This window comes from Microtus ochrogaster, chromosome 7 (genome assembly GCF_000317375.1).
Source record: "Microtus ochrogaster isolate Prairie Vole_2 chromosome 7, MicOch1.0, whole genome shotgun sequence".
NCBI lineage: Eukaryota > Metazoa > Chordata > Mammalia > Rodentia > Cricetidae > Microtus > Microtus ochrogaster.
In genome coordinates, this window is record NC_022014.1 from 32,956,330 (window position 1) to 32,979,589 (window position 23,260).

General features: G+C 37.2%; 2 protein-coding genes and 1 non-coding gene across 4 annotated transcripts in view; 1 reads left to right on the forward strand and 2 right to left on the reverse strand.

The window, feature by feature from the left end:
* The window catches only part of Map2k4 (mitogen-activated protein kinase kinase 4), a 94,504-nt gene that overhangs the window by 11,387 nt on the left and 59,857 nt on the right, over positions 1 to 23,260 (forward strand). Inside the window, exons 2-3 of one of the 2 annotated variants that reach the window (XM_026780850.1) lie at positions 1,763 to 1,795; positions 17,504 to 17,606. In XM_026780850.1, the coding sequence (XP_026636651.1) occupies positions 1,763 to 1,795; positions 17,504 to 17,606 (136 nt within the window). The remainder of the gene's footprint in view (positions 1 to 1,762; positions 1,796 to 17,503; positions 17,607 to 23,260) is intronic. The other variant, XM_005349861.2, reaches the window with a different exon arrangement.
* On the reverse strand, positions 7,905 to 8,008 carry LOC113456435. The gene has a single exon (XR_003377246.1). It is a non-coding gene; the product is annotated as a U6 spliceosomal RNA (small nuclear RNA).
* Positions 22,978 to 23,260, reverse strand: part of Thap5 (THAP domain containing 5) — a 1,248-nt gene continuing 965 nt past the window's right edge. Inside the window, 1 exon segment of the mRNA XM_026780858.1 lies at positions 22,978 to 23,229. Within this exon segment, the coding sequence (XP_026636659.1) occupies positions 22,986 to 23,229 (244 nt within the window). The 3' untranslated portion in view covers positions 22,978 to 22,985.

Here is a 23,260-nt window from a genome sequence, read left to right on the forward strand (position 1 = left end):
GTAGACCAGGCTGGCCTCGAACTCACAGAGATCCGCCTGCCTCTGCCTCCCGAGTGCTGGGATTACAGGCGTGCGCCACCACCGCCCGGCCCTCAGCTTCTTTACATGCTAGGTAAATAAATGTTTTTCCACTGAATCACTCCTGAGCCCCCTCTCCCCTTTTAATTTATCAGACTTTATTGTGTATTTCTGCATGTGAAACCTTGTACTCAGTTTTGACTTCTGCTTTTACATACACCTTTCAAGCTTATTTATGTTTTATTTTTTTGAAACAGGGTCTTACTGTGTAGTTGTGACTGGCCTGGAACTTGCTATGTAGATCATGCTGGCCTCTAACTCACTTCTCCCTGATTTTGTCTCTGAAGTTAACTGTTACCGTAAATAAGTATGATTGTTACTTTGTTTCCCAGTCTCTCCCTGTTGTGATGATACCCCGACCAAACTTGCTTCTGAACTAGGAGGTTCTGAACTCTGAGGACTCTTTTCCAGTGCCATTTCCAGGAGCCCTTTCCTTCTTATTTGTACTCTGCTCATTTTGCCTGCTAGGGAGCTGGCTGACTTTTGTATGCTCCAGTCTGAAGACCATGGATTTCTAGTTTTCTTCCTGTGTTTTCTTCTGCTGCATTTACCCTTCATCTTGAGTTTGAGTACATTGTTGTCCAGGCTTCCCAGGAGTTTGTTCCCTTGAAGTTTCCATTTCTGTCTCCTTTTTTGATGACTATTTGGGAAATTAAATGGTAATCAATGGGTTACTTAGTTCTGTGAAAGTAAGCACTTCTCTAGCTTTTATTCATTGTAAATGTTAATTGTATCTTCTTAGAGTTTAAGGATTTTGGCAACTGGATATGAAGGACTAGTTAAGCATCTTTTAGATTGAGCTCTTATATTTTTAAAAAAACCCTGTTTTGATTAAATTTGTATAACTAATTTGCCTCTCCGATTTTTTTCCCCAAAGCAGTAATATATACAAGTATTGGGAGGTTTCTAAGAAAACCACATGACTTACTTAGTAAAACATGGGTTAAAAAGAATGCTTGCAAAGGCATTGGGCTTCATTTTGATTTTTGAGACAGGGTTCTGCTGTCTGAATTTAGCTGACTTCAAACTTGTAAGCCCTACCTTGTCCTGAGTACTGAGACTGTTGTGGGGTGGTGGTAGGGGAATAATGTCTCATTTGCTATATAGGCCAGGTTGCCATCAACTAGAGTGCTGAAATTACAAAGCATACCATTACATCCAGCAAGCACTCCCCCACACCTATTATGGAAGATTTTTACCCTTTCTTTAGTCATTTTATTCTTGTCACTTGAAGTTAGTGAATTGTTTAGAAAATTTTGTTTTATTTGTTTAAATTTTATAGCTTATGAATTACTAAAGTTTCTTAGTCATGGGTAATAATTAGCTTGGATACTTATAAATCAATAATTTAGACTAGTAAAATAAATTGTTATATATTCTGATTTCGTGGGTTGAAAACATTCAAAAATTGATGAAACAGCCTTAATTTTTTATTGAATATTTTGGAATTATAAAGACTAGCACTGTAAGGTGATTTAAAGTTCGAGTGTATTGCAGTGCTTCCCAAAGAGCTGAGTTTTTATAGCAAGTGCTTTGTTGTCCTTGTCTCTATGGTGGGTAAAGTGGTTTGAACTGTTCTTGCATTAGTTTTGTTCACAATGTAATAGAAAGATGTAATGTCATGTTCTGATTTGGTTTGCTTGATTTACAGCAAATGAACTGCAACTTATCTCTTTTACTTTAGGCTTTCAGATAAACTTCTGTGAAAAGGCACAAAGTAAGCTAAAATTTTGATATTCTGCTACTTTTTTTTCATATCCATCTTGGTATTGGGAATGTGTCCACTGTTGTTTCAACTAACAGACCGTGGTGATTTTACACTAAGAGAGCTTCCATTTTTCATTCTGTTCTTTCCCATTCTTGGTTATATTCTTGACTATAAATTGTTTTTGTTTTTACTTGAAATTACACTAGGGAAAAGGTGTGTATAGAGATTCAGATGCATGTGGGCATTGAAAAACTTAACTGTAATTTAATTCACAAGTTGCAAGTTTACCTTTAAGATTGTGGTGCAGAAAGCCCATAGCTGCATGCAAAGACTATGCTTTTATTTAAAGGGTTTAAAGCTCTTATTTCGTTATTTTTTTTTTTAACAAGTCTTGTTGCAGTTATGTCCATCTGTCTGCACCCCTCTCCCCATTAGGACATTCATCTTCTTAGATTCATGGGCTGGACTTAGTTTAGAATCCCAGCACCAGTATCAGGTAAAAAAACCAAATAAAATGTTTGGGTTCATAGAAAATAGACTAGATTTTTTTAAAAAAATAAAAATAAAAAGACATTATTTACAAAACTAAAATAAAATACATTTTGAACTTGAAACATTATAAAATGCAGTTTTTTTAAAAAAAGACTTATCTCAAGGATACTACTCTAGTTATCATGAAAACATTCCAAAATGAAATGGTCTTATCTTCTGCTTCTTCTTGTCTGGGTAAGAATAATGATCAGTTGATGTATATCATTCTTAATAAGTTAGCTTGTAGGGAGAGTTTATACTGGAGAAAAAGCATTTCTGTTATATTAAAGTTTCTTGGTCCTTTTTTTCCCTTGATGGATCAGAAAGCTTAATTTTTATTGGCTGGAAATTGTGGTTTTCTTTGTAATGTATTGAACAAAAATTTATTTCTTGAATTGGGTTACCCATGATACCAGTATGTGGAATATAATAGAGTCGAGGCAATATACTAGGTTAAAAGTTTTTTTAGTAGGCACACTGTTATCTTCCTCTTAGCTTAAATACTAAACCAAAAGTGTATATCAATTTCTATTCATAGTGAACCTATGATTATTTAGGTATGGAGTTGTAGTTTCAATTTATTCTATTCTAATTTTTAATATACTCATGGCACATTTTAGCTTTCATTTACATTTTAACATAATTGCTTAATATTTAACAATTAAAAATTATATACTCTAAGGCTGATCTATTTTGAATTTATTATTGTGTTCACTGTATTCTCTTTGCCTTTAGTTCTGCTGTGTGAATAAAACAAGAGGCCCTTAGATGTGTTAACTCTAAAATGTACAGTGCTTCAAAGACCTCTGAGGCTAAGTTAACAGTACTGTAGGGCTCTGAGTGGCTCTGTGCTCTCCTGTTGCTGCAGCTCTGCCTACTGTGCTGTTCATGGCTGACTCTAACAAATGAGAGAGGTTGAGCCCCAGAACCTATGGGAGATTAATTGTGTGGGAGGGGCATATGGAGGAACACTTTTGCACACTTTTTCATGCTGCTTCTCACTGTTCTGCTTTCTCCTGACTTCCCCCAACTCTCCCTTTCTCTTTCCCATTTCTCTCTATTTTCTGCCTTTTGAGATTCAGTATCACCCTATTCACTTCATGAGGTACACATTGACTTTAAGAACTGTACAGTGAGTGAGGTTCCTGTACAGAAATGAATACAAAGAGGTCCTGCCCACAGAAGGCTCACAGTGGAGTGGACAGAGTTGACTCCCCACTGATATCAGTATCTCACTACTGATGCTGCGAGCTGCTGAGAAACTGAAGCCAGGGTGTGAGTAGTTGCAGGAGCTGATGTGCCCAGGACCAAGCTCAAGAACATGTGTGTCTCATGTTCACTCCTTCCATCCTCCCTTTATTCTTTTCTTCTTGAGATGCAGTCTGACTTTGTTTCTGAGATTGGCCTTGAGCTTGGTGTTCAAGTGGTCTTCCTGCTTCATTCAGCCTTCTGAGCAGTTGGAACTGGGGGTACATTCCACTACCCCAGTTGCAGTTGCTGCTTTCTTAATGAGAGCTGGAGGCTTGGGGATCCTGCTATGGGTCTAACCTACTTCAGAGTTAAGCGGAGCTGACTGTGTTATCTGACTCTAGATAATTCAGGACAATTAGTGCACATATCAGGGAGAGAAGGGGGTGCTGGAAAGTTAGTAGGGTTGGCCAGCCTTTAGCTAACAGCAATTGTTTTTGTACAAATCATTGCTTATGTTTTAGGATAAGGATAAGCTTATATGTTAGCACTTTTCCTATGATTTTATAAATGAAAAAATGTAACAGTTTTCTAGTTTGCTTTAAATGCAAATGTTATATTTGTTAAAGTAGTCACCATTTCTTTAAAAATTAAAAATTTGAAATCATCGTTTGAACAGTTGTTTTCCTATTGGCTCATACTTTGCTAGAAATGCCAAAGGATGTTTCAGAATTAGGGAAATATATTTAGTTCATTAGCACTAAGTATATATCATACAGAGTTGTAGGAGAGGATGTAGCAAAAAACAGAAAATTAGGCATTTTAAAGGTGCAATTGAAGCAGCAGTTCCTAGTTCTCCATCACAATCAAGACTGTTGTAAGATGATCATGACTAATGGAAGCTCTGAGAGATTAATGTTCCCATTGTTTGACACGCATAGTTTTTGTTCTTTATGTTTCTACATCACTATTTCTATCAGTTATCATGATTGCTTGTTTTAAGTTAGTGAAAGGTTTTGGAAATGTTTATATGTATATTTACACACACAGATAGTGGGAGATTCCAATTTTAATTTGGGGTCCAGTTTTTTGTAGAAATTGAATATTCACTTTGTACCTCATGTTTTCTAAAAATAAGTTACACTCTGTACATGTCTGAATTTTGACTTTATAAATATTTAATATAGTATATTTTAGATAGTAAAATAAGTATTTTATTTATGATAGCTATATTTCTTTTAATACTATTGGATTATTGAATTTTTCTGAATATAAAATTACTTGAAAAAAAAAAAAAAGAAAAAACAAAAACAAAACAAAAAAAAAACATAAGAAAGTTTCGCCGGGCGGTGGTGGCGCACGCCTTTAATCCCAGCACTCGGGAGGCAGAGACAGGCGGATCTCTGTGAGTTCGAGACCAGCCTGGTCTACAGAGCTAGTTCCAGGACAGGCTCCAAAGCCACAGAGAAACTCTGTCTCGAAAAATCAAAAAAAAAAAAAATTACTTGAAGAAATACCTTTTCATTTGTGAGAGTTCTAGATGTACAGTTTCTGCATTCTTAAGACTGAACTTCAGTTAGAGCCTATTGATAAACTGTGTTAAGAAATTACCTTTGTTCATGTAAACATGTTTATGTAACTTATGACCAAGTTTAAATGCATCTTCTGTCTTTAGTAGATGAACTTCACAGTGTGATTTGCTTGTTTTATAAAACCAGTCTCTAGGAGTGAACATAAAGGTTTACTTAGAAACATATTTTTGAGAATATTTTATTTTTTTACAAATACCAAATTTGCCTGAGGTCTGCCAACCACCTGACTTTGGGGTGGATAGGGGATAAGAATAATGTCTATTACAGATCCCTGGACATAGGATTTTCCTCAGAAAATATTTGAAATCCTGTGCTAATCCAGTCAGAGAGTTTTTTAGGAGGCTGTCCAGGAATTGAGGTTTTATTTCAGTGTATTTGTCGCCCATAGCCGAAGACTTCTTGGTTGCTAAAGAAAATTTGCTTTCTGTAGCTTTACCTTTTACACTTTTGGTGGCTTAAAAAACTTTTTGTGTCTTTTAAGAGTGTTTTGCTTGAGAATGTTTGCATAGCAATAGAACATTACCCCCCTCACACTCCCTTTCCATGTGTCTCCACCCATAACCTAGACTTAGAACTCACTTTGTAGCTCAGGCTGGTCTTGGGTATTTCACCCCCACTTTCAGTCTCCTGATACTAGGATTACAGACCTGTTCGAGAACTCTTATTAATTTACAACCAAACTGTTATGTAGAAAGTGTATGCTCCAGAGGTGAGCGTTGTTCTGTGGTATTACTACATTGTAGTCACTTTTAGTGATGCTGCACATTGATGTATTGGGGAAAGGTTTATGTGTGGAAGAGAGGTTTCTTGTGGTTGATTCAGTATTTTTGAGCCAGGAGGTAGCTCACAATGTAGCCTAGACTGGTTTGAACTCTGAAGTTATGGTCCTCCTGCCTCAGTTTCTGAGTGTGAGGATTACAAGCATGTACCTTCACACTCTTAATTGTGAAACCTTTCTTTTTTTTTTTTTTTTTGGTTTTTGGAGGCAGGGTTTCTCTGTGGTTTTTTGGAGCCTGTCCTGGAACTAGCTTTTGTAGACCAGGCTGGTCTCGAACTCACAGAGATCCGCCTGCCTCTGCCTCCCGAGTGCTGGGATTAAAGGCGTGCGCCACCATCGCCCGACGAAACCTTTCTTTTATAGTAATTATCTCTTATTGTTTTAAATTAGTGGTAATAAAATGGCAGTAGTAAAACTGGAGGAAGGATGTTTCTTGAATCTTTTCAGAAGTTTGTGTTGGATATTCATAGTTTGCTGAGCTGATAAGAGTGTTTGTAAAAGGTGTACTTTGGCTTTATTAATGGAATGTAGAGAACCAAGAAAGAAGTGGTGGAGAAAGGGCTAATTTTTCATGCTTAAATAAAGGCTTAAAATTCATTTCTTAAAAAATATTTATTTATTTATGTATATGTCTCTATACCTACTTATCTGTCTGTGTGTATCATACACATACAGGATCCTCCAAGCCAGAAGAGGGCTTTGGAGCCCCTGGAACTGGAGTTACAGGTGACTGTGGGCTGCCTGATGTGGGTAGGTGCTGGGAACTGAAGCTCAGTTCTGTGCAAGAGCAGTAAATCCTCTTTACTGCGCTGAGTCATCTCTCCAGCCCTGGCTGATTACATTTTTAATTCTGTATTTTTTTGTAGTAAAAGTCCCGCAACTAACGACTAAAATTTTGTCATTTAGAAATTACTGACCTCAGCTAAGCTTTTCTTATGAAACAAAATGAACACATTTACTGCTTTTTGGTATTAGTATAGTTTACTTAAATGAACACATTTACTGCTTTTTGGTATTAGGATAGTTTATTTAGATTGATATAGATGAAGTGAGTTGACAGAAGACATTTTTGTAGAGCTGGCCCCTAAGCTCTAGAGACTGATGCCTAGTATATTCATCACTTTCTCTGAGGTCCATGATAAAATGCCAGTATACAGTCCTCCTTGGAACAAAACCACTTCTGTGCTAAAGCTCCAGAAATGTATCTGTGGTCTATGGGCAGTCGGGTCCATTTGTTCTCTCTTCACACACTACCACAAGAGATGCTGCTTACTTATCTTCCACATTGGAAGTTGTTAGAACCCAGATTCTCCCTGAAAATTACTTTTGTTATTAGAAGGAAGATTCCTAATGGTTGCTACATTTATGCCTATGCTATTTTTGAAGAAGGAAAGCATTTAAATGGGATTCTCTCACGTTACAGAGTTTTCCTTCATGTGCCAGTTGCTCTCACTGACAGTAAAGAGATGTTTGACAGAACTTTGGTGGCCTAATGGAGGAGAGTAGACGTGATGTGGAGAGGCTCCAGAGGCCAGTCTCAGCTGCATTATTGTTCAAAGCTTTTCAGGTTTGCTTAGAAATTTAGGGTGGTGCTTTTCAAACACAGTGTGATATTCTCACTACTTGGTTTCCTGTGTTTCCCAAATCCAGACAAAAATGTCCACATGGGTAGGCTATACCACCAGAAGTTTGTGGCTGTCATCTTGATATTGGTCTTATCAGGTGGGACTACCAAGCAAACATTAACCTGAAGTGAGGACTAAGTGCAGACAAGCATATCTCCCCTTTAGAGTGACCCTGATAACAATACTCTGCATGACTGAAACCCATCTGTACCAGTGTCTGACTGCTGGAGACTTTGAAGCGAAATTAATCTAGAGGTCCCTTTGAAGAACCATATACTCTGAGAGAGTAGACATGTATACACAGGTTATGTGGTAGAAATAATAGGTGGTGATGATAATGATGATTTGAGACAGGGTCTCAATACCCTGGCCTAATCGTGAATCAAAGGTTCTATGTCCTAATTTTTTTTTATAAACACTTCACGAATTTGCGTGTCATCCTTGCGCAGGGGCCATGCTAATCTCTGTATTGTTCCAATTGTAGTATATGTCCTGCCGAAGCGAGCACCCTAATTTTTTTTTTTTTTTTTTGGTTTTTCGAGACAGGGTTTCTCTGTGGTTTTGGAGCCTGTCCTGGAACTAGCTCTTGTAGACCAGGCTGGACTCGAACTCCCAGAGATCCGCCTGTCTCTGCCTCCCGAGTGCTGGGATTAAAGGCGTGCGCCACCACCGCCCGGCTCACCCTAATTTTTTTAAAAGTTCTTTTATTTGCTAAATCCAACTAAAAGTCACATTAAGTGAAAAGACATTTTTTCATAGTCTAACCTTTTCAAAAAGAAATCCATTCATAGAATATACTTATGGGTAACAAGAAGTGCTTAATTGTGTCTACTAAGAAATAAAAGTCTTATTTACATCTTGATGTTTTAAACATGGAAGATGTGGTGATTTGAATATGAAGGGTCATATGTTTTAATGATGAGTCATCATGGGGTAGCACTATTTGAGAACGATAAAGAGGTGTGGCCTCGCTGGAGTAGATATGGCCTTGTTGGAGTAAGTGTATCAATGGGGGTGGGCTTTGAGGTTTCAAAAGCCTATGGCAGGCCCAGTCTGTCTTGTCTACCTCTACCACTCCCCTGTAATTTCAGATCAGGATGTAGCTTTCAACTCCTGCTGTAGCTTCATGAGTGCTGCCATGTTCCCTGCCACGATGGTAATAAACTAAACTCCTGAACAACAAGTAAATTTTTTTTTTAAGAGTTTGCTTGCTTTCATGTATAAGAGTTGCCTAGGCCATGGTGTCTCTTCACAGCAGTAGAACAGTCACTGAGACAGGAGGTATTTAATGTGTCAGAAGAAGCTATTTGTATTGTGGAAAGGAGTAGAACAGTGCTGTGTTAACTTTATCTGGACTAACACTAATTTTGCATGAACGAGCCGGCTTCTTTGCCACTTCCCTTGTTTGCTTTGATAATAACCCAGTGTTAGATGTAAATTAAAATTCAACTGTACTTTCTTCCCCTGAGCAAATGGGTGTATTCACTGAATTCTCTGCATCTTAAAGCTTACTTTATCCTACTCTGTTTGCTAATGAAGTTCTTACAGAATTGGGAAGTCCAGAAGAGTTACTTAATGACTGATGGGAATCACTATGGCAGTTGGGCAGATAAGGAAAGATTGTATCACATTCGCTTTTTGACAAGAATATGAACTCATATATGGTTACTAATACTATCCTGAGCAAACTTCTTAAGGAGGACAATTCAGATCTGGTAGTTTTAGTGGCCTCTCAGTTTATGTACTGCTGTGACTATTTTACTTGCCTGCTACCTACAGGTCTCATTAGCCCCATTACCTAGACTCTAGAGCTGCAGGCCAGTCAGTGTGCTTCAGCCAGGAACCTTTTTGCTTTTCTTCATTGCATTGAACAGCTCTTTTTATTCCATCATGGCACACACAGTTTTATAATATTGACTGAAAAAATACTGATAGAATACTAAGAAATATGGTTAAGGTGCTAAGTGTTTTCTATGAAGTATTTTGTGGGGTAGAGCTAAGTGGTGTAGTCGTGTCTTTCAATTATGCAAAGCCCTGTACTTGATCCCCAATGCCACAAAACATATGAAAGACAAAAATATGAGAAAACTCTGAGCGGGAATAAATGAAGGATTCAGAGCATTAACACCCTCTCTTTCCTCCCCTGGACTTGGACTGGAGATGTTTTAACTAACAGCTGCTACCTTTTTGGTACCATATAGGGTGGTGATATGGCTGTGGAATTCCAATTCTTAGATTCCTGTAGAGTCTGCAGAGCATTCATGCTTGGAGTTAGGGCTGGTAGGTAGTGTTGGTAACATGTCTCAATTACATCCATGATTACAATGTCATTAGATATAACTGAGACACACTCCTGAGACTTTATAGGGATCATCTGAGAAATATGAGAAATGATAGGAGCAAGAATGTTCAGGTTGTTCTAGCAGGTACATGAAAATGTATATATTTGTATCTTTAAGGACTTTAAATTAAAGCCCAACTTGTTCTTTAGGCTTTAGTATGACTAAATTTAGAGAACTGGCTGTTGAAAGATCTAGAATAAGTGACAAGGAAATTGTATTTAAAATAGAAACAATAAATTCTGAAACAGGTGTTTAGTGTGTATGTGTGTTTCATGTATTTCTGTGTGTGGAGGCTGGAAGTCAACTTCAGATGTTGTTCCTCAGGTCCCATAAGTGCTGAGACAGGTAAGAAAATTAAATTTTGCCCTTCTGGCAGATGACATAGTCATGGTGGGAGAGGTAGTCATTCCTCAGATAGTGGCAGATTGGTTAAATTTGAAGAGGATGCCTGCTGCTACATTATTTTGCTAATAGTTGACAACAGAATCTATATATTCACGGTGGGATTAAATTTTTTTAACTTGTTTTTTTTTAAAATATTTATTTATTATGTATACAATATTCTGTCTGTGTGTATATCTGCAGGCCAGAAGAGGGCACCAGATCTCATTACAGATGGTTGTGAGCCACCATGTGGTTGCTGGGAATTGAACTCAGGACCTTTGGAAGAGCAGGCAATGCTCTTAACCACTTGAGCCATCTCTCCAGCCCCCTTAACTTGTTATTTTTTAATTGATTTTATTGAGCTATACATTTTTCTCTGCTCCTCTCTTTCCTCTCCCCTCCCCTTCAACCTTCTCCCATGGTCCTCATGCTCTCAGTTTACTCAGGAGATCTGGTCTTTTTCTACTTCCCATGTAGATTAGATCCAAGTATGTTTCTCTTACGGTCCTCATTGTTATCTAGGTTCTCTGGGATTGTGATTTGTAGGCTGGTTTTCTTTGCTTTATGTTTACAAACCACTTATGAGTGAGTACATATGATAATTGTCTTTCTGAGTCTGCATTACCTCACTTAAAATGATGTTTTCTAGCTCCATCCATTTGCCTGCAAATTAAAGATGTCATTTTTTTCTGCTGTGTAGTACTCCATTGTGTAAATGTACCACATTTTCTTTATTCATTCCTCGGCCTAGGGGCATTTAGGTTGTTTCCAGGTTCTGGCTATGACAAACAATGCTGCTATGAACATGGTTGAGCACATGTCCTTGTGGGTGTGATTGAGCATCCTTTGGATATATACCCAAAAATGGTATTGCTGGGTCTTGAGAAAGGTTGTTTCCTAATTTTCTGAGAAATTGACATACTGATATCCAAAGCAGCTGTACAAGTTTGCATTCCCACCAGCAATGTAGGAGTGTTCCTTTTACCCCACAACTTCTCCAGCATAAGTTGTCATCAGTTTTTTTGATCTTGGCCATTCTTACAGGTGTAAGATGGAATTGTTGTTTTGATTTGCATTTCTCTGATGACTCAAGATGTTGAGCATTTTCTTAAGTGTCTTTCAGCCATTTTAGATTCCTCTGTTGAGAGTTCTCTGTTTAGATCTGTCCTCCATTTTTTAATTGGATTATTTGTTCTTTTGATAACCAATTTCTTAGAGTTCTTTGTATATTTTGTAGATTAGACCTCTGTCTGATGGAGGTTTGGTGAAGATCTTTTCCCCTTCTGTAGGCTGCCATTTTGTCTTGTTGACTGTGTCCTTTGCTTTACAGAAGCTTTTTAGTTTCAGGCAGTTCCATTTATTAATTGTTTCTTTCAGTGTTTGTGCTGATGGGGTTATATGTAGGAAGTGGTCTCCTGTGCCAAAATATTCAAGTGTACTCACTGAGTACACTTGTCCTGAGAGCTTCAGTGTGGCTGGCTTTATGTTGAAGTCTTTGATCCATTTGGACTTGTGTTTTGTTCATGGTGATAGATGCGGATCTACTTTCATTCTTCTACATGTTGATATCCAGTTATGCCAGAACCATTTGTTAAATATGCTTTCTTTTTTCCATTTGATATTTTATTTTGCTTCTTTGTAAAAAATCAGGTGTCGAAGGTGTGTGGATTAATATCCAGGTCTTCTGTTCCATTGGTCTTAATGTCTGTTCTTATGCCAGTACCAGGCTGTTTTTAATACTGTAGTTCTGTAGTAGAGCTTGAAGTCAGGGATTGTGATGCCTCCCGAAGTTCTTTTATTGTACAGGATTAGGCTATCCTGGGTTTATTGCTTTTCCATATGGTTTTTCAAAGTCTGTGAAGAATTTTGCTGGGAATTGCATTGAATCTGTAGATTGTTTTTGGCAAGATTACCATTTTTCCTATGTTAATACTACCTACCCAAGAGCATGGGTGATCTTTTCACTTTCTGGTGTCTTTTTGAATTTCTTTCTTCAAAGATTTAAAGTTCTTGTCATACAAGTTTTCCATTTGTTTGGTTAGAGTTTGGTTCTGAGATATTTTGTGCTATTTGTGGCTATTGTGAAGGGTTTCTCTGATTTCTTTCTCAACCCATTTATCTTCTGTGTAAAGGAGGGCTATTAATTTTTTTGAGTCAATCTTGTATCCTGCTATATTACTGAAAGTGTTTATGAGTTGTAGAAGTTTTTGGTAGACTTTGTGGGCTCACTTATGTAAACTGTCATATCATCAGCAAATAGTGAGAGTTTGACTTCTTTTCCTATTTCTATACCCTTGATCTCCTTTTGTTGTCTTATTGCTCTAGCTAGGACCTCAAGAACTATATTGAATAATATGGGGAGAGTTGGCAACTTTGTCTTGTTCCTGCCTTCAGTGGGATTGCTGTGAGTTTCTCTCCATCTAGTTTGATGTTGGCTGTTGGCTTGCTGTATATTGCCTTTATTATGTTTAGGTATGTTCCTTGTATCCCTGCTGTCTCCAAGATTTTATCATGAAGGGGTGTTGTATTTTGTCGAAAGCTTTTTCATCATCTAATGAGATGATAATGTGGTTTTTATTTTTCAGTTTATTTATATGGTGGATTACATTGACAGATTTTCATATGTTGAACCATCCCTGCATCTCTGGGATGGAGCTGACTTGATCGTGGTGGATGATGGTTCTGATGTGTTCTTGAATTCAATTTGCCAGTATTTTATTTAGTATTTTTGCATCAATGTTCATGAGCGAGATTGGTCTGTAATTCTCTTTCTTAGTAATGTCTTCATGTGGTTTGGGTATCAGGGTAATTGTAGCCTTATAAAAAGAGTTTGGCAATGTTCCTTCTGTTTCTATTGTGTGGAACAATTTGAGGAGTTTTGGTATTCTTCTTTGAAAATCTTTTGAATTCTGAGCTGAAACCATCTGGTCCTGGGCTTTTTCTTTTTGGTTGGGAGACTTTTGATGACTGTTTCTATTTCTTTAACGGTTATAGGTCTATTTAATTTGCTTATTTGGTCTGGTCTTGATTTAATTTTGGGAAGTGATACTTATCCAGAAAGTTTTCCATTTCCTTTAAGTTTTCCAATTTTGTGGCGTACAGGTTTTTGTTTTGTTTTTTTAAATATATATATATATATTAATATTTACTATGTATACAATATTCTGTCTGTGTGTATGTCTACAGGCCAGAAGAGGGCACCAGACCCCATTACATATGGTTGTGAGCCACCATGTGGTTGCTGGGAATTGAACTCAGGACCTTTGGAAGAGCAGACAATGCTCTTAACCTCTGAGCCATCTCTCCAGCCCGAGTACAGGTTTTTGAAATATGACCTGGTGATTCTCTGGATCTCCTCTGTGTCTGCTGTTATGCCCCCCTTTCCATTTCTGATTTTGTTTATTTGGGTATTTTCTCTCTGCCTTTTGGTTGGTTTGGATAAAGGTTTGTCCATTTTGTTGATTTTTCTCGAACCAACTCTTTGTCTCATTGATTCTTTGTATTGTTTTCTTTGTTTTTATTTTGTTTTCAGCTCTCAATTTGATTATTTCTTCCTGTGTAGTTCTCTTGCTTGAGTTTGCTTCTTTTTGTCCTAAAGTTTTTAAATGTGTGGGATTTTTTTTTCTGGCTTCTTTATGTAGGCATTTAGTGCTATGAACTTTCTCCTCTTAAAACTGCTTTCACCGTGTCCCATAAATTTGGGTATGTTGTGTGGTCATTTTCACTGAATTTTAGGAAGTGTTTAATTTCTCCCTTTATTTCTTCCTTGACCCATTGATGCTTCAGATGAGCATTGTTTGATTTCCATATATTGATGGTGAATTTATTTTTAAGCCATGGTGTTCTGATAAGATACATGGGGTTATTCCTTTTTTTTTTTTTTTTGTATCTGTTGAGGTTTGTTTAGTTACTGAGTATGTGACTCTCTTAGAGAAAATTAACTTCATTTTCTAGTGACTATCAATTGGCGATAACTTCTTTCAGCTCTAGGATACCATCTGGTGTAGAACCCCTGCTGGCCCTGTGCATGTTGTCACAGTCTCTGTGAGTTCATATGTGTGCCAGCCCTGTTGTGACGAGAAGGCCTTGATTCTCGGTATCTACCATCACCTCTGGCTTTTACACTCTTTCTGCCTCCTCTGCCACAGAGTTTTCAAGAATTTGATAGAACCCTCCCTATTAGAGCTCAGTGTTCCAAGGTCTCTCACCTACTGCATATTGTCTGGCTGTGGGTCTCTGTATTTGTTCGTATCTGTTGCAGGAGGAAGCTTATCTAATATTGGCTGAGCAAGGCAGAGATCAGTGCCACCCAAGTAGCGTTGGGTATGGAATGGGTCTTAACTCAAAGCAGGTATTGGTTGGTCACTCCCACAAACTTTGTGCCACTATTGCTCCAGCATATCTTACAAGTGGGTCACTCCTGTAGATTGAGGTTTGTAACCTGGTTGGTATTTACCTTTCTCTTTTGTTAGCATGCAGAGTACCTTCCAGTACCACAAACAGGGGTGAAGATCTAGGTGAACACCAGCTTGACTTCTCTGAGTTCACTGAGTGTGTGTAGGTTGTCTTCAGCCATAGGGACTTACTGTCAGTTTGTGGAGAGACATTAGTAGCCTTGGCAATAGCCTGGGTTGTTCAGGGATTCCTATGGGGCCCTTTTGACCAAGAATTTGATTAGCTGTAACCCATTCCCGGTAATGAGAGGTGTCCAGTTGGGGTTCTCTCTCCCCCGTTATATGGCCTTTGCATTTAGAGTACCTTCATCTATGTATATATTGTAAGAAACTTGTACTTGATTAGGTTTCCATATAACCCTACAAATGGCCCTTGGTTTTAGTCCCTCCCCACACTCCCTTCCTTTTCCCCCCTTTTCTATTCCTCTTCCCATTTGATCCTCCCATTTCAGTCCTCCCTCCTCCTCATCCATCCATAACTATATTCCAGTCCCTTACTCTCTACCTGTGGTTCTATGGATTATAGCTTGTGTAGCAATGATGTAACAGCTAGCATCCACATATAAGTGAATACACATCATATTGTCTTTCTGGGTCTGAGTTACCTTATTCACGATGATTTTTTTCCTAGTTCCATCCATTTACCTGCAAATTTCATGATTTTATTTTTTTAATGGCTGAGTAATACTCTATTGTGTAAATGTACCATATTTTTCTTTTATCCATTCATCTATTGACAGACATCTAGGTTGTTTCCAATTTCTGTCTATTATAAATAGAGAGCAACAATGAACATAGTTGAGCAAGTGTCTTTAATAGGATGAAGCATTCTTTGAGTATATGCCCAAGAGTGGTATGGCTAGAAATTGAGATAAATTGAGTTCTGTCCTTTTGAATAACCACTAAACTTATTTCCATAGTTACTATATGCTCTCAACAGCAGTGGGCGTTCTGTACTTCATATCCTCACCAGCATGAGCTGTCTTTTGTTTTATTGGTGTTGGCCGTTCTGATTGATATAAGATGAAATCTCAAAGTAGTTTTGGTTTGCATTTTCCTGATGACAGATGTGAACTTTTTCGTAAAGTGCTTCTCAACCATTTGAGTTTCTTCGTTTGAGAATTCTGTTTAGATTTGTACTCCATTTTTAATGGAATTATTTTTTTTGATGTCCAGTTTTTTGTGTTATTTATATATTTTGGATATTAGCCCTCTAATATCTAGATAGATGGGTATCTGGTAAAAACTTTTCCCATTTTTTAGCCTGCTGCTTTGTCCAGTGATTTTTCCTAGTTTTGGTTTTAATTTTAAGAGTTTTAAACTAGAAATGGTAATGCATGTCTATAATCCTAGTACTTACACTCAGGAGGTAGAGACGGGAGAATTAACAGATCAAACTCATTACTCAACTACATGACGACTTTGAGGCCAGGTGGGCTACATGAAACCCTGTATCAAAAACAAACAACAAAAAAATGTTTTGTTCCCCAACTCCCTAGTAATATATACTTTTAAAATTAATTCTGTTTTTGTACGCAGAGCACTTTTACATGTAGTTTGAATGTCCCTTGTGAGTCAGATGAAAGTAGTGGTTTGAAATTAAAGTTTTGATACCGGACACAGCAAATCATATGGAAAACTCCTGTACCATTCTTATTTCTGAAGCGGCTGTGCCTAGTATCTTTCTGATCTTCTGGAAAGGCCTATCCCTCACAGCTGCTCTAGGACTGCCCATCCTCTCAGTCTGACACCCCTTGTTCCACTCTCCAGTCTTTGTATCTGCAGTTGGTATGCTCTGGTAAACCTTTAAAATTTACTGAGGTGGGAATGTGTTGATTGTAGAGATTGGCTGAGTAGCTAGATGTGTGCATAAAACACTCTGGAGACAGGAGTACCAGAGAAACTATCCCTAAAATGAACATGAAACCAGAATGAGTGAAAACCCTGTTCTGTTACAGAACATCTGTAGAAATCCTAAAGAAGTGTGATTCTATGCGGTTTATTGGCCCAGAAGGAAATATGGCTAGCAAGGAAAGCATGTTGAAGCAGTACCATGGCCTGAATGAAATTTTGAGATCATCTATTAAAATGGTGTGCCCTTTATAGCTTGCAAACATCATTGTTTCCTGGAAACTACAACTGTATTGATCTTGGAAATTGCCATTATATTCTGTTTCTGATAAAGGTATAAAAAAATTTAGCCTGGTGGTGGTGGTGCACGCCTTTAATCTCGAAACTGTCGTGAAAATCCGAAAAAAAAAAAAATGCTGATACTTCCCTGCTTTTAAGACCAAAGAAATTGCTTGCAGGAAGTAATTATTGGGGTACCTGTGTTGTTAGCTTGAAATCGACCATGCTGTGATGGTTTCCACTATCACAGCTTCAGAATGTTTCACATCCTCCCCACCCTCCAGCATTTGCAGTGCTCTGAAGGAATGGGGACTAACTGAAGACATTTTGACTTCTAGCACTGCAGTGTTTGAGCTTACCACTGAGACTTGACTATTCCTGCCAAGAATTAGACTTCTGGACACTGAGCATCATCGATGCCTTGTATCACAGAGAGTGATTTGTGGGAGTGGGTATAAGATACCTTTTGTTTACTTTGTTTTCATTGTAAGATACTTGTTGCCTTTTCAATTATTGTTCTATATTGACTGATTTATTAAAGCAAGTTTCTCTGCCTTTCACTGAATTTCTCATGCCTGAAAAGTAATGCTGTTTTATAATTCTTGAATGTTAAAAAAGTAATTAAATTTAATAACAACATTGCATATATTTGTGATTAGTTGAAATTTTTACTTCGTATTTGTCATTTCTCAGGTAAGCGCAAAGCACTGAAGTTGAATTTTGCCAATCCACCTGTCAAATCAACAGCACGGTTTACTCTCCATCCTAACACTACTGGAGTCCAGAACCCACACATGTGAGTACTCTCAAGGGACTAAGGGCAGAGCTTTCCTGATGTTGCACTTTATGCAAACCAGGACTGCTGTTTCTGTTTCCTTACAATGATTTGAAATGTTACACTCTTTGAACTTAAATAGAAAGTTACTGATTTCTGTAGTCTTAAGTTGATGAACACAATTTTCTTTTTTAAATGTTTACTTTGGAAAACACTGCCAAAGACACAGGCTCCCATATATCTTACCCCTTAATAAACTTTGGACTTTCAGTTAAAGTACAGGTTGTATTTAAGAATACAGCTGTCTTCTTAGTGTCATTTCCCACTGATCACTTAGTGGAAACATTGATTCTTGTTTCTAGAAGATGCATGTAAATCAAAGTTGGTTCCAGTTAGTGTATAGATGTTGGTGTAACCTTTTATTAGTTAACATCTTAAAAAAATAGAAATGATAATGTATCTTACTGAAAATACTGGGAACATGTTAGTTAATTTTAACTAATAACTTTAGAAATCATAATTTACCAAAATCTTCAGTCTAAGTGATGTGGTGTATTAAATAGAAATCTTTTCTCCCAAACCTTCCTGAGCATGACAGTCAGGGGCTTTACATGTATCCATTTGTGTTTTCATTTAGGCCTAGTATTGAGACAGACAACAGGTGGTGAGAGTTATAGTTTAAAAGCTGGCAACAGAGTATCATGTTTTAAAAATAATTTATTAATGTCTGTATTCAGGCTTTATTGGATTTCAGATATATGTAGTCTCCTCAAAGAGGCACAGTTATTGGTTCTCTTCTGAAGTTAGGCACACCTTGTATTTGCAAACAGTAACAAGTGGGTGCAGTGTCCTTTAAGAGGTGTGACTGAAATACTTTATTTTTGCTGTAGTAATATCGACAAGTGAGGACTGTGGGTTTGTATGTTTGTTTTGTTTTTGTTATTTTGAGACAGGATTTCTCTGTGTAACAGCCCTGGCTATTTTGGAACTAGCTCTTCTAGACCAGGCTGGCCTTGAACTCACAGAGATCCATCAGTCTCTGCCTCCCAAGTGCTGGGATTAAAGGCGAGCCACCACCACCGCCTGGCAGACTGTGTGTTTATATTAAAGGTTTCACCAATAACCTTAGTATGAAGGATAGCTTATCTGTCTGAGAAAGCTATCCACTCATGATTTTCTCTTTAAGAGCTTCCCTAGAGTCTCAGTCTTATTCTTTTGAAACATCATGTGGGACTTATATTGAGCAAGGAAACCCAGTACCTAACCAGTCAAAGCTCCAGTACCAAACAATGCTCCTTCCACATTTTTTACCATTTGGTGAAAACAAGTCTAGAATGCACCCAGAAACGTAGTTCACTTTATTACTGTGGTTGCCAGCTGGACGCATGCTTGAAGGGTAAGAAAGGAGAGTATCCCTCCAGTCTTCCTTTGCTTTCTTTCCTCTTTCCATTTGAGTCTGTGGAGGATAAAGAAATCATCTCATTAGGAAATACCAGGCTTTAATTACCATTGATTAAAACTATCAATATTTCTAGCATGTGAAAAATTAGTCATATAATAGAGACTCTTCTACATTTAACAGCTGTTAATGTTTTGCCATTTGGCTTCTAAAATGAAAAACTAAGTTGTTTAAACCAGAATGTAAAGAAAAATAGATTAAACAAAAAATGTATGACCCCTTTCTATATTTCTGTCAGATTTGCATTATACCAGACACTGTCTTCCTCACACCCCAGGGCTATTCTTATAAATGTGTCAGACTTGTGTTAAAATCATATTTGCTATGTAAACTTGAGAAGTAGATATTCTAATGTTATGCTCTATAACTTTATTGTGGTAATGGTTGATGCCTTCCTGAATGAAATTGCTTAAAGTGTGCACAGGACAGTTATTGCTACAACACACCACAGTTATTCAACAAGAAAAAACAAGTTTAGAAGTTAACTTGGAAATGGGCTAAAAAGATGGTTTGACTCTTAAGAGAATGGGTCACTCAGAGTAATCAGGCTTAATTCCCACCATCCTCATGGTGTTTCACAATCGCCTGTAACTCCAGTTTCCTGGAATAAGACGCCCTCTTCTGGCCTCTGTGAGTACTGGGCGCACAAACATACATGCAGGTGAGACACACCCAAACACATGCACACCCCCCCCCCTCCACACACAGATGCAAGGACCCCCTTCCTCATGCACACAATATATATTTAGAGTAACCTGAAAATAAAAGAGTGTTGATATGTTTGGGGCTTAAGCATTGGGAACTACAATTTAGGGCCTTTGATGAGACCAAGGCCTTGTTTACCTTTGTTTGACCTATTGGAACAGAGATTCCATTTTAAAGTCCTATGTCAATCACCAGCACTCTGAACTCTGTAGTGTGCGCTCTCAGGAAAGCTATAATGAGAAGAGCACTTACTGTTAGGTGAAGGGTGGGAACTTTTATCTTCTTCAGCTTTCTGAGAGAGGCCCTGCAGTCCAGACTGGCCTCTAACACACAGCATTCCTCCTGCTTCAGCTTTCTGACTGCTGAAATTATAGGCGTAGGGCAGCATACCTGGGAAACGTTGGTCTTTAACTTTTTCTGTAGATAAGAACAGTAGGTGGAAGCTAAATACTGGCTTCTACTCAGCACTATCACTGTCTCTGGCTTGACTCTGGTGTGCAGTTCAAGCTTGACTTGGAATACTAATGTTCATTATTTCATCTGATAACTGAGGGACAGAGTGGGAAACGTGAAGAGTTTGGTGGGAGGGCAGAGAGAATGGAGTTCTGTGGAAGGTGTTTTCTTCACTTAGTGTACAAAGTTGACAGGCTAAAAGAAAAGAGCTTTTTAGCTGGAGACGGGAGAGGGCTCTTCCTCATTCCCCAAGTAGCGCCAGGATAGCTCTCATCTCTGCCTACTCTGTCTCTGTCCCCTTCTCCCCTTTTAATAGGCAGAGAGTAGATTCTGTTGTGGAGGGAAGGTTTATACATGGGGCTGCTTGCTGCATTTTGGGATTAAACTAGGCAAAGAGATAAGCTTTCTCTATTACAGATTTTACTGTTTTTTTCCCTGTGCTTGCACCTTTGGTACAGTCACTCCAGAGTAAACAACATTAGATTAAGTTTGCTTGGCATCATCTAAGGATCTGTGACTCCTTATGTATGTCCTGTGGGTTTAAATAGGTTCTAGGATTGACCCTATCCTGTATCTTCACTGATGCTTCTTGTGTTTGATCTTCTGTAGTAAAAACCATTCTTCCATCCATCCATCCATCCATCCATCCATCCATCCATCCATCCATCCATCCATCCAATCCTCTGTTGTAGGCTATTCTTCATTTCTGTTTTTTCTGCCTTGCAAATTCAGTTACAGCTTACTCTTTTACTTTGATCTTCCTAGTATTGTTACTATCCTTTCTTTAGGTAACAAATTTTGTTTTTATTTTTGTAGATATTAGAAATTAACTTAAAATTTCTGAGCTTGAAAACTGTGGTTGGCGAATGACAGTGTTAGTTCAATGGTTTATATACATAGGGAAGTTAACAATATGTATAGGATTAAGTAAAAGACTCTTGTTAAAGTTCAAATAAAAAATGAAGCAGGTCAGAATCTGTAGATAAAACTTTAGAGATTAATTAGATTAGATTGAGAAGATTCTCAGTTGATAGGCCCAAATCAAGAAAATACCTTAAGTACTTCTTTTGGTCCATTAAGTTTAAAGAAACACAGCTAGATATATACATTATTCCTGAAAACAATTATAATTAAAAAATAGGAAATTAGAATGATCTTCACTTCTATGTAAAGTTCCCCCCCCCCATTTGTATGACCTATTTTAAATTGTTTATTAGCAAAATGTAACACGGGAATACTTAATTTCAGGTGTTTTCCTTTATAGTCACCTAATAAAGCAATAATATAGTTTTACACTAGCTAACACAGTTAAATAATACCAATAAGTTTTATTTTCCTGAAGAAACAAAGTGATAATATAGTTAAAATAACTACTACCCACTTACAAAATAATTATTGTGATCCAGGGCAGGTAATATTTATTGAGTATCTCCTATTTTCTAGGTCCCTAGATATCTTTTTTATATTATAGAACTCAGGGCCATCCTTTTAGAGGGTTTTTTTTAAAATTTAAAAACAACAACAAAAACAAAAACCCAAAAATCAAAGTAAGAATAAGATCAGTAGGACCATGCTCAGTACCATAGGCAGTAACACATCCAGTTGTTCTGTTGGCAGTTCTCAGGGAACTTGCCACCCCCTCCTCATGTGTGGCTATATCCATAATCTTTAGTTTTAAATTGATTTCTCTTAAATCCAGTATGGATACAAATAGTACTTTTATTTATATCATTATCAGATCTCTTTGGATAAACTTCTCAACTACTTAATTATAATTCTTCCCTATAAGCTTTACATAGAAGGGAATGTATAATATTAAGGGTTACACTGTCATTTTAGATGTAAAAACAATAGAAACACACTTAAAAAATCATACCTATTAAGAAATAGATATAAAACTATGATTTTTAAATATTTTTAAGATTAAACTTTTGGTTTATAAATATAGTTTTACAAATATATGATGTTTAGGCACTTAGATGACAGTTACAATGGTGAGGTGTGTGTATACACACACACACACACACACACACACGTGATATATATATTCTCTTACAAGTTTAAAACATGTTTCCTGACAGCTGAGTTCAACTGAAATTGAATACTAATAGTGATATTTTCCTTTATATTATAGGTATATAATTAAAGTCAAAGGGTTACACAACACAATGAATATTGAGGATAAGGTAATAGTTAATATTCTAGACAACTTCTACTATAAGTGTATATCATCTTATAGAAAATCTTTTCTGAACAAAGTATCTTCATAGAAAGGGAAGGAACTACCAAGAAATAGACTATTAATGATACAATAAGTGCCCTTATTTTACAGATTAAGGACTGAATATCCTCTTTTCCCTCCAGTACTTAGACTGAGCTCTAAGGCCTTGCATAAGCCAGCAAGTTCTCTATCCTCAAGCTACACATTCCCAGCCCTCTGAGAGTCAAGTTACTAGCTTGTTCAAGTCATATGCCAGTGGCAGAACCAGGATTGATGCAGTCTGGGCAGTTTTGACTATATTTTTGTTTCGTTATTTTTATAAATAAATCTTACTGTTTTAACTTTAATTAGGAAAACTATCAAGTAATAAAAGCATTTCTTTAGTCAAACACCTCTTCTGGTTTCCCCTATTATAATGAGCATTATAAGAACAGGATGTTGTTTGTAACATTAGGACATTTCCATAGCTTCATTAAGAACTTTATCTACAGGACAAAGTTCACTTTTGATTTTGATTTAACTGAAAAAAGCTTATACAAAAATCATAACTTTCAAAACTTATTTATATGACAGTGACTTTGTATGTTGTGAAGGGGTTCTCGATTATGTTGACATTTTCTTTAGATAGCCAATTCTCCTGCCATAGTTGGCTTATAAAAGCTTTCAAAGTTTTCAATCTTGCTAGAGATTATTGTTCCTGTAGCTGAAAAAGAGTGACTTTTGAATGTAGGTTAGAGACTTTCCAAAGATGTTCCTTATTTATGCCTTCCATGTAGTGTGAATGTTCAATTTGTAAAACTTCTGCACTGTAGTCTACATTCTTTTTTTTTTTTTTTT